We start from the raw sequence: 12,037 nt of genomic DNA, 5'->3' as shown, positions 1-12,037 counted from the left end.
GCTCTGGGGTTCAAAGGGCAGTGTGGAGTGGTGCCATGCAGCAGGTCAGGGCCTAGGGCCAGGGATGGAAGTGGAAGAGCCGTGCAGTGAGCAAGGGGGGCTCTTCTCTGCCACATCTTCTCGTTTCTGTTTTTGTTCAGTTTTTTCCTATTTAAACAGCTATTTCTTCTCACTTTCCTTCAGATAAAATGAGGCCTCTGTTTGCAGAAGTCATAGAATCATAGAATTGTTTGAGTTGGAAGGAACCCTTAAATGTCATTTAGTGCAGCTCCCCTTCAATAAGCTAACCCATAGCCCTGTCAGGTGCTCTGGAGGTTCCTCTGGGCCCACTGCTCAGCCTGTTTGGGTCTCTCTGGATGGCATCCCATCCCTCAGGCGTGCTTACTACACCACACAGCTTGGTGTCGTCAGATCCTGTGGCACTGTCTTGGGGGTGGCCATAGCTAACTGTGAAATGAAACTGTATCTGATCCCACATCATTATCAATTTTAGCCCTGACTGGACAGGCCGAGCACATCCCTGCAGGAGACACTCAGGGCTCCATCCTGGGCTGAGAAGAGTGCATTCTGTCAGGGCATATGGAAGAGCGAGCTTAGCCAGGCTGAACTTTCCCACAACGTAAGGAGTGGAGGTCTTGTCTAAAAACATTTGGCATTGTTCCCAGATGTTTTATTTCTTTAGAACCAGCTGCACTCCTAGGGCCCCAGCAGCACGGAGCTGGCTGTGCTGCCCAGCTGTCTGCCTGCTCTTTGACTGCTGCGAGTAACTTCTCTGCTGCCCTTTTCCATGCTGCAGCCACAGTGCACTGCGAGGCTGTGAGAGTCATAAGCACAGACAGTTAAGCAGCGCAGGGACAGGCTGCAAATTTGGGCAGCCGTGGAAGATGTCCTTTTCTTAACTGCTTCCAGTCTTCTTACCAGTGTAGAGCACCCAGAGTACACAGTGTACCTCAGCTCCACGGCTGCCTCTTGAGCATTCAGTCATCTTCCGGGTGTGCCATGCTCTGCAGTCCCTCAGAGGTGGGTCTGTCCAGCTGGAGACAAGCAGTAATGCTGCAGCTGGCCTGGCCTGCCCTTGTGACTCTCCAGGCGTATGCGGGGTAACTCTTACAGTACAAGATTTTCCCAACAACAGGCCTGTTGTCCTGAGCTGCCTAGGGAATCAGAGTCCTTCAGAGTGCTTGGCCCTGGTGCTCTGCCACGTACCAAATGCTGATGTCAGAGATGGAGCTGGAACATCCACTGGAGCACAGCAAGTGGAGGAGGGTGCCATGGGCTGTGCTGCAGGCTGGGCTCCTGAGCTGCCCAAATGCTTGTGAGGTGCTGGCGGTGCCTTATCCCCAGGCTTGTAGCTTCTCCTACGCATCCCTGCAGTGCTGCAATAATCCCTTTCTTGGGAAGACTTAGGATTCAGGTGAGCCAGCTCATGGCGGCTTGTGCAGAGCTCTGGGTCTCAATTCCTGTTCAGAAAAAGGGGTGTGTTGCAGTTAGCTCACCTCAAAGTTTGTCAGCTAAGTTTAAGCATGCAGAGTTTGGGCATGGCAGCCTGAGACTGTGTTACATTCAGCTGTGGATCTCTTGAGAAATGAGCTTTGTCCTAGCTGGCCACACTCGATGATTCTATGATCCTGTTCTTTTGAGACAGCACGGTGAGAAGACTTCACAACTTCATTTCCTAACAACAGAAACGTGGGTGTGCTGCTTGTTGGTGACCCAACCTGATTGTGTACAAACATATAAAATGTTCCCAGATCCCCATAGCCCATATTGGCTCTGCTGTTTGGGAAATTAGATGCAAGGTATTAACTCTGAACATCGAGAAACAATGATGGTGAGAAGAAAGCAAGAGGAGTGGGAGAGTATTATCTTTATTATTTCTGTTTGAGAACACGAAAAAGGACCACAGGTATTTTGTGGAAATTCCTTGACTGCTATGGGGCAGCAGACTGCTGCGAGGGATTGCTCTGTGTTTGAGGGATGCAGTTTGACACAGCTGTGTTTGGTAATGGATGAGAGGTATCCCCTCAGTCCTGGGCATTTTTACACTTGCCTCTTAAGTTCTGTGTGCTGTGTATATGTGCCAGCTTCTCATGGGTGTCCCCAGAGCCTCACAGAGATGCTGAGATCTGCTTGTTTTCTCTTCACAACCTGGTCCTTTTGAGTGATGTGGTATGTGAAGTCTTTTCTTAAACCCAGCATGGTAGAGCTGAGCTTCTGCAAGATGGAATGAATGTGAAGTGGTCTGCATCGCTCCCCCATTTTCCAAGGACTGTAGCAGGGCACAGACACGTGACTCAGCTTTGTTTTGAACTGGGATTATTAAACATCAGCTAAATGTCCTCCATGTCAGCAGCTGGAACCCACCCCTGTGGGCTGGGAAGCATGTGAGCACTGTGCTAGGAACCATTGAGTCTGTTAGACAAGCAGAGGTGAGGTTGTGAAAGCTGCATGTCCCAAGGTGCAGGCAGCAGCAATGCTAAGCATGTACTCACAGTAGGTATGTGACAGCATTGCACATATACAGTACTTACATACATATGGCCAGCTGCACAGATTCAGAGTGACAGAAACACTCAGCTCTCTCACAAACAGCACCAATAGTCTCATCCTTTCCCCTTTTAGACACCTGTGCATACTTTCACCTCTTACACAGACACACACAAGCAAATGGATCTCAGCCAATTTCCAGAAAGTACAGCCCCTGCAAGGAATCAAGTCTGGACCTCCTGGACCCTCATGTAGCCAACTCAGATAGTTTCTACAGTGTCTGGCCCTCACTCATGGCTGTTCTAATACCTGGATATCATACCATCTTGATATGCAACCACAGAGTACACCTGTACTTTCATGGTTTCTACCATGGTTAATTAACTCTTGGGCAACCTCTCCCCATGTCCATACTTTGTATCCTGACTGCAGATGGTTAGATGTTACAGTTTCTTCAGACACTGCCCAGGTACTTCCTCCCTGGGATGTGGCCTGTATCTTCTCTTGTAGTTGTATGCCTATGGGATTCAGCGATTCTGGAAGCCCCCTGATTAAAGGGGTCGTCCTCTCAGGATCAACAGGCATCGTCATAGGTGATTCGTGGTGTGGCTGCAGCTTTCTATCATTTGGAGACAAGCAGCCTTTTGAACATTTTCCACTAATTGATCAACTGTCCCAGTAATGGTAAGAGGGTCTCCCCTTTCTATAGGGTTAAGATCACCTGTCCAATAGGCAGCCCTCTGTGTTAAGGATCAAGGGGCACGATTGTTGCCAGTAGTTAAAAATACTCCTGGTCCCCAGTAACCTTCAGCTTCTTTTTCAGTTAACAGTATTTGTTCTCCACCAGTGAGACTAACCTTCCATACATACTCTGTCTGATTCCTTTGGAGAGCGGCTGTGCATCATTCAGCCTCAGCTACACACAACGCCAAGATTCCCTAACAGCTGGTACAGGCGAAAGGCGCTTTTCTCACTGAGGAAGCAGATTGGTGTGGCAGAAGATGACCAGGGCTGAGGTGCAGTATCCAGAGAAGATGAATGCCACCCACTGGGCTGTGGCAGGCAGTGGCCACATCTGCCCTTACAGAGTCTGCTGAGTTTCTGCTGCAGAAGCGGAGTCTGCAGGGCCACCCAGGGAGGGGCACTTCCCGCAGCACCCCATGCCATCAGATGCAGCTGAACTGGAGTTGTGTTGGTTGCCATAACAACTGGGTGAGCTCATATGACCCGTTCCACTTTCTAAATATAAATCTGTTTCACACAGTGTATATGACACCATGGAAACCAAATGTTGAGCAAGAAAGATTGCATAAAAATGAAGAAAACACAAAATGATTCAATGTGCTAGAGAGACTGGGCAGTGCTGGAGGGGCTCTGAGGGGCCTCGGTGTTTCCAGTTGCCGTGGTGTGAGTTACAGTGGCTGTGCTCACACCCAGCCTGCAGAGGCCATGTGGGGCATTTCTGGGGTGGGAGCTTCATTCTGGGAGTGGGTTCAGGTCTCAGTGTCAGTGCAGACATTGCTGCTGCCGAGGGTTTTCTCAGACTTCTCTCACTAACAATCCTGTTTGAAGCATCAGCTGCATTCAGATGCAGACTCAAACCCCAGTTCTTTGGCTGCACTTTATTGGTCTTAATTCTGCTTCACACAATTGTATAGATGCATACCTTTGTCAAAATGGAACCTATAGCTAGACAGAAACATCAGCTCACTGAGGTCATCACAGAGCAAGCTTTTCCACCCAGGACAGGGACTGTTCTTGTGCAGAGCTGTGGCAGCTTTTCCCTGTCATGTCACTGCATTCCTTCTTGCAAGGAGCTTCACTGCATTTTGTTGTCTGTTCTCTGCACATGATCCTCTGACACTGGGCAGAACACTGCAAGGACCTCGTAGCCTTTCTCTATACTGTCAGGTCTGCTGCAGAAGTGCAGTATGACTCCAAGCAAGTGGCATTAGCAGGTAGTACTGCATTTAGTTCATAGGATCGTACAATGGTTTGGCTTGGAAGAGACCTTTAAGATCACCTAGTTCCAACCTCACTACTATAGGCAGGCATACCTCCCACTAGTCCAGGTTGATCAAATTCTCACAGCTAGAGATATCCTCTTCATCTGCTTCGGGGCTTGGTACTCTGCTTTAATAGGGCCATACAGTCATAGAAGAACTGAATTTGGAAGGGACTTCTGGAAGTCATTGCTTGGGCTGTTCAGAGATTGTTTTGCCTTACCGTGGGCTCTGTGTTTGAGAGAGCCTCAGGGCTGCACTCCCCTGGAGTGCAGTGTGAGGTCACACATCTCCATGAGGCTTTTAAGCACACAGATGTTTCCTCCCGAGGATCCCTCTATGAAGGAGAAAGGGGATTTCCTGCAGTTTGAAAATGGGAAGTGATTTTGCTCTGTTGAGCAAGGCTAGATTCATCTCAGTGGATCAGTCATCATGGGATGGACTGATGTGTGTGGGCCCTTCATTCCCTGTTACCTCATTTGGCTGCATAAAATGAAATGCTGTTCTGTGGCCAAGACTGTGGCTCCCGAGCAGGTCATGACACACTGGGGTGGCTGCTCTGCTCCCCATTTGTTGTCCACTCCCTAACATCCCCTATCTGATGCCCATGAGTGCTGGAGGAATGGGTCACAGGTAGTGGTCAGGTTCATGTGCTCTGCCATAAGAAGCACATCTTTCTGTCTCCATCAGTGCTGGGGTCCTGGATTAGGTGGGTTGATCCTACTTTCTTAGGTTTACTTTTGTTACACTCTCCGTGGAATCCTTAAGGTTGGAAAAGACCTCTAAGATCATCAGGTCCACCCATCAACCCATATAGGACCAGATAGGACTCCCACCCAGTCCTATCTTCCCCATTGTGGGCGCAATCTCCAAGCCCCAACCACAGCTGCCCAAATTCCCTTCCTCTCCCACCCAGCTCCCTGGCTGTGGTGCGGATGTACCCAGAGCTCTGCTTTGTGGCAACACACCCCTAAGGACTACGTTTGCAAGGAGTTTGGCTTTGGGGGCTGGCATACTTGTCTCTGCCAGCACCCTACACGTGGGAAATGAAAACTATTTCTGAGGTGCAGGCTGAGAGATGTGTTGTGACGTTATGCTGTGGGAGAGACCAAAATGAGTGCTTTGGTTCTGAAGAGCTCAATGTTTTGAGATTCATTTGATATTTCATGTATGTTCCTGGTTCCTTTCTGGTTTTCATGTATCAGAAGACTCCTCTCCCTGTGCTTCTGCAGATGGCACGTGAAAACCGTTGTTTGTCATGGAGCAGGAGGCCTGCTGGGCAGGTGGCTCCTCACTCAGTGCTCCTGCTGAATGGATTTCTGATCTTAGAGAATCTTATAGGAGATAAATGCTTGTGTTCTTGGTTTTGAATGTTTGGAGAGACACTTTGGTTCCCTTTCCAGTCAGCAAACACAGATGCAGAAGGATTTTGTTGGGGTCAAACATTCACATTGTTCACATTTCCTATTTCCTCCATGATGTGCTGCAGACATCCTTTCCACGTCCAGATCTGCCCACCAGCACCATGTAGAGGTTGGTGGCTCTCCCTGCAGTGACAGCTGGGGGTGTGGCAGTGTTTCTCCCAGCTCAGAGGCGCTGTGCAAGTTGCGAGATTTGAGAGGCAGGAAGGTTTCCCAGCCCACCCAACTCCAGCTTCTGCACAGCCGGGTTGGGGAATTGCAGAGTCCCATCTTACCCCCGATTGTAATAGAGCACTTCTTCTAGAAAGGGGAACTTAAGCTTGATGGAGGAACTACAAGAAGTGAACAGTCCTCTGGTAAGTCATTCCAGTTAGTAGCTATCCCCATGACTGACAGATTCTGTTTAATATGAACCTGTCTAGTCTCAACATGCAGTCATTGTCTGCTATTCTGTCTTTGCCTGCTGGTTCATAATGCTCTCTGCTAATAACAAAACCTCCTGTCCATGTTCAGTGTCCTCTACTGTGATGTACAGTTCTCATAAACTATACTTTTTGTTTTTATTCTCCTAAAAATAGTAACAAGATACTGGAGTGGTGGCACAGTCTTGCCGAGCTGTCCAAGGCAGGGGTGTGCAAGCAGACATGCTTCTTCTCCTGTGATCCGAGTTGGGGCACAGGGTGTGCTCTGCTAAGAGCGGGGCTTGGGGAGAGAGTTGGAAGTGTGTCTGTATGAGCAGTGCCAGCTTCAGAGCTGGGCTCTTGAACACCATCTGCTGGTTGCTTCCTGTCCCTGTGTTGCCTTCTGGCTTTGCCTTGTCTTGTAGGATTGCCTATATTACATGCCAGGTTAGTCTGAACTCCTCATGTGTGGGTGTGCAAGTATGGTTCAAGTGTAATGGTGCTGATGCTGGAAAAAGGGAATGTCTTGGATTGGACTGTGTCTGCCGAAGCAGAGTCACTCTGCTCTGACTCTGGTCTCCTGGCAGAGCTGGGATGGTGCACTATTCCTGTGGCCTCCACAGCACTCATTTCTCAAGGATGCACAGCTGAGTCACACAAAACTATTGGCTGTGATGCATTTTAGAGCCCAGCTCTATTCACCGCTGCTTCATGCCATATATCCCAGAGCTTCCTGCTATCTCTGCTTCAGTGAGTGCAGGGTGCTGAGGAGTAGAGGGTGAAAACAAGTTTCATTTCTTCTTTGATTCCTTCTCTGTTCCATTTTCACTTCCTTTCTCCCCCTCAGAGTATTTGATGGGAGCGGAGCTGCTATGGGAAGTGCAAGTGTGTGCAGGAGGGAACTCCAGTGGGACCAATTAGAGATTCTAATACAGAAGTGGCCCTCATAACCAGAAGCTCTTCTTTTGCAGATCCCAAGGTGGGGTAAAGTACTGCACAGTAGTGAGCTACTGTTTAGAATCATATTCCTCACAAATAAAAGGAAGAGATCCACATATCCATAGTTCGTGTGCATCCAAGCAAACCAGTGTTCTGTTGTTTATTAGAACTACTGCATTTAGCAGCACTGGGGTTTTCCTTATGTTCAGCCCTCTTGACCATCATTCACAGGGACTGTTGTGCTCTCAGCACTTTTGTATTTGCAGAATCAGAAGCAATAGTAGAAGTATTAGTAACTCCAAAATAGAATTAATAACTGCAAAACATGTTTACGTGCTTTTTTGAACTGGTACATTTTGACAGAGGTTCGAGCTAAAACATTGGCTTAATTTTGTTCTTTATACCATTTTTCACTCTAGTTTAAGTGGTGGTCACAGTGGTGCCCAGTCTCTGTTGTCTGCCTCCATCTCTTGGCTTTTATTTGAAAGCACATCTGTAGCATCTAACCTCTGCGTTTGTTGCAGCCTGCCAGGGAGACCAGAAGCAACTGAAAAGGTCACTCAGAGGATGTTGGAGCAATTGCAGAGCTTTCATTAAGCAAACCAGTGGGTATCTGTCCTTGCAGGGTGCTGGTGCCAATGGTGTGAAAGGAAGTGATATCATGGGGCCCTAAGAGTGTGCCAAACTTTATTTGACCTTCTTGGTATATGGATACAGTGTTGGGCTTCATTAAGCAAAAGGAGGAGCAGGGATGGATGTGGTTTCATCTCTAGGAGGCAAAGAAGGTGTAAGGACAGAAGTGGGAAGAGTGCAGTAAGTATATACAATTCTCTAACTAATATATTCTGGAACAGAACCCAGGATGGGATTATCCTGAATTCGTCTTGCACAGTTGAGATAGTCTGTTGTAATTTTGTAACTATCTTCAAGGTTGAGCAGTGAATCCCAGTCTGCTGTCTAATTCTTCAGGAGCTGGTGGACTCTTGCCCTGTGGAATTGCAATTTTCTTCAGTATGTTTTGTCAAACAATGAGGGTCATTAATCCGTCAGTAGAGAAAGAGTTCATGAGCTCACCTTAGAGTTGTTCCTTTACTCTGTGCTGTCCCTTGAAAAATGTTTGGAGAAGGACTGGTTTATAGTTAAAAAACTAACCTGGAACTGACTTGCTTTCTGTTCTGATCTGAACTTCCCTGCGAATGTTACTTGACCTCAGACCTCTGAGCATCCTTCGGTCTTGGCTTTCTTTACAAACCTACCTGTGCTCTGGATAAGGACTGTGTGTGGGCACACTTCAGGAGGTACTTCTGTAGAAATCAGCCAGCCTTCCTCTTAGCCGTCAGCAGAGTGACTGGGGTAACTGCACTGATGGGGCACACTTGTTGAAGGGTCCTTTTTAGTTCCCCATGCTTCATTCTATTAGGTGGGGCTGTAGAAAGTGGAAGCTGAGAGAGACAGAAATGGAGAAGCTCCTCAGTGTGGCAGGGGAGAGCACACAAATGAAGAGCAGCCAAAGCCAGCTGGCACAAAACCATTTTTGTCTAAGGCTCACATGGTTTGTGCCACAGACCCAGGCACTGGTCAGCATCACCTGTGTGAGCAGTGGGTGCTCCCAGTGACATTACACCTTTGGGAGCTTGCAGGGAACTATTTTCAGTCCTGACTGAGAATAAAATCAAACAGAAGGTGATGGTGGATGCTGGATCTGTATGCATGGCTGGGCAAGCATTGTGGTGCCAAGACATGGCTGTAAGGAATTGGAAACAAGCATGTGATTGGCAGAGCTGTGTGCAGAGTGGCATTACTGAGTGAAACAAGGCACCACTGTCAGCAAGCACTGTGGTGGAGAGGAACTCAGATGACCCAGAGATGAAGGTGGGATACCAGTTTTCCTGTCAGATTCTTGAACTTCAGTTTTTTCATTAGTAGGATTTGGCACTTTCATAGTTTTCTGTATGAAACATGGAGGTATTTCTGTGGCACATGAGGAGCAATCCTGCCCACAGAAAAGTGGTCATGGTTGTGCTAGTTTGACTAAGACAGGAATTTCATTTTGTACATTTCTAGGCAATAGTATAACCCGAACAGTAATTTGCCTTGGGGCAGGCTGATATGTAAGAGAGGTTTCTCTGACATGCTAAACTGAAATCAGCAGAAAGTAAATATTGAATAGCAACGTAAACCATGAAAGTGTCTGCTTTCTCACATGTACATGATTTCATTAAGCAGAGAGCAGAAGAATCATAGAATTAGAGAATCATAGAATTACCAAAGTTGGAAAGGACTCACAGGATCATCCAGTCTACCCATCCACCCATCACCAATAGTTCTCACTAAATCACGTCCCTCAACACAATGTCCAAACATTCCTTGAACACCTCCAGGGTCGGTGACTCCACCTTCTCCCTGGGCAGCCCATTCCAATGCCTGACCACTCTTTCAGAGTAGTTTCTAATGTCCAGCCTGAACCTCCCCTGGCACAGCTTGAAGCCATTCCCTCTGGTCCTATCACCAGTTACACGAGAGAAGAGGCCGACCCCCAGCTCACTACAACCTCTGCTCAGGTATTTATAGAGAGCAATGAGGTCTCCCCTGAGTCTCTTCTTCTCCAGACTGAACAATCCCAGTTCCCTCAGACACTCCTCATAAGCCCTGTGCTCCAGTCCTCTCACCAGCTTTGTTGCCCTTCTTTGAACACTCTCCAGGGCCTCAATGTCTTTCTTGCAGTGAGGGGCCCAAATCTGGACACAGCATTTGTGGTGCGGCCAGAGAACAGGAACAGATAACAAAGATCCTACTGATCAGTTGTGTGAAGCACTGTGCTAGCCTCAGGCATGCAAAACATACATTTGAGTCACATTCTGTAGAGAGCCACAGAATCAGACTCACAGAATGGCTGAGGTTGGAAGGGACCACTGGGGATCATGTAGTGTAACCCCACAGCGTCAGTCAGGGTCACACAGAACATGCTGCCCAGTAGCACACCCAGGCAGGTCTGAATATCTGCAGGGGAGATGCACCTTTAGGCAGCATTTGCCAGGGCTCTGCCACCATCACAATGAAGAATTTGTTTCTCGTGTGCAGATGGAGCCTCCCAGGTTCCAGTTTGAGCCTCTAGTCCTATACTTCCCCTAAGATACTTATGCACATTAATAAGATCCCCTACCTGTCTTCTCCAGGCTGAACTGGCCTGGTATTCCCCTTAGTATCTCCTTTGCTAACTTGTCCAATTCACACTGGGTCAGATGTGTCTCCCAGGCTTTATCTCTGCCCAAGAGAGAAGCTAAAATCTGAATCAGCACAAGCTCAATCTGTGCTGCACTGTCAAGATAATGCTTATCTCACACTGGCCTTGGGTCCATACGGCTGCCTTGCAGGCTGTGATCTGCCTTTACCAGGCAGATACCTGATAAGGCACAAATACAAGATGGTTCTTTTGTTCACTGTCTCCTGTGGACCATCGTAATCCATTTTCTGAAATTGAAAAGAAAAGCAAAATAAACTTTTGGCTCCAAAACACTAAATGTCTCGTTTGTTCTGTGTTGGAACAGAGTTGAAACTTCCTGCAGAAGTCAGATCTGTAGGAGAAAGGCACATCACAGTGTGTTGTTTTTTTTTCTAACAACTCCATTCATTTTGTCCGTGTTTGAATATCATATACAGCAGATGCTGAAACTCTGCCTTCCCTCAGTGTGGCTGCCTTTGAATTTAGTGCAGTCATTTCTTACCTCTTCACCATGTCAGAAGGCATGTTCTGGATGGAGATTTGCTTCTGTTGAGCAAATCAATTTCACATGTTTTTCCTTGTTCTCCTTTATTTCTAGGGAAAGGCAAACAAACAAAAATCCTTAAAAATCAGAATATTAGATGCCTGGTTTGCGTTAGGGAGTGAAAAAAGACAAAGTGGTGTTCTCTGAATGTTGGGCTCATAGTTGCAGGCCTGTGAATCTGCGACTGTCAGTCTCTGGCCATGTATCTCAGGTGTTGTCATTCAGTGTTCCTGGTTGAAGGGACCAGACAGGGATGAAGCCCTCTTTGCCATTCTCACATCAAGCAGCTGCTGTAATTCCCTCTCTACCAAGGAACTACCAGAGCTGGTTGGAAGAGGTGATATCACCAGGTGTTAAAATGTTCAGCTTCACCTTTTCCTTTTCCTTGCAACCTGAACTCCAGCACACCGAGGCTTGCAACTGAGTTGATGAAGAGATGTACAGCTGAGGTGGCACTTGAACCTTCATAGCAGCTCTGAGCAGCAGCATGATGCTTATCCCTTGCTCTTCCTAACGATGTGGTTTACTCCTAGTGAGCTGGATCCTAACCATCAGGATGATAGCCATATAAAGATATCATCCTGCTTCCGCGTGATGTGGATGCAGATTACATCTGGATCAGTAATTTATGCACTGATAATTGTACACATTATCAGTATATAATCAGTATACTGATAATTGTACTTTAGCATGCTGCTCCTTTTAGGCAACAGGGCTCTGCAGTTTCTTCTTGACAGTGTCTAAAGCTGATGGTGCCACTGTAGATTAAATTTAAACAGAACCATTATGACCAGTGCTTTCATCTGCCAGTATATTCATGTTAATGTAAATGAGAGTGCCACATGCATGTCTTTCTTTCTCAGACAGATGATTGCTTTCTGCTTTGCACATTATCATTTAATAAGAGTGCCTATGCTAGACAGGTCCAATGCTTGTGGAGCATCAAATAGATTCAGATCAAAGAAGCTCAGAAGTTATCCCAGAGCTCCAAGGGAAGATTTCTAGGAGATAAGCTGTGT

General features: G+C 47.3%; 1 protein-coding gene across 10 annotated transcripts in view; it reads left to right on the top strand.

Moving 5' to 3' along the window:
• Positions 1-12,037, top strand: part of GAS7 (growth arrest specific 7) — a 106,245-nt gene that overhangs the window by 26,107 nt on the left and 68,101 nt on the right. For 2 of the 10 annotated variants that reach the window (XM_032448208.1, XM_032448207.1), the window contains exon 1: positions 6,220-6,267. The exons of the other annotated variants lie outside the window; for them this stretch is intronic. In XM_032448208.1, the coding sequence (XP_032304099.1) occupies positions 6,235-6,267 (33 nt within the window). In that variant the 5' untranslated portion in view covers positions 6,220-6,234. Of the gene's footprint in view, positions 1-6,219; positions 6,268-12,037 lie in introns of those variants that run through there. 10 annotated transcript variants of the gene reach the window in all.

Source organism: Coturnix japonica, chromosome 18 (assembly GCF_001577835.2).
Source record: "Coturnix japonica isolate 7356 chromosome 18, Coturnix japonica 2.1, whole genome shotgun sequence".
Classification (NCBI taxonomy): domain Eukaryota; kingdom Metazoa; phylum Chordata; class Aves; order Galliformes; family Phasianidae; genus Coturnix; species Coturnix japonica.
The sequence above is the reverse complement of the archived record's forward strand: the minus strand, read 5'-3'. Positions and strand labels throughout refer to the sequence as shown.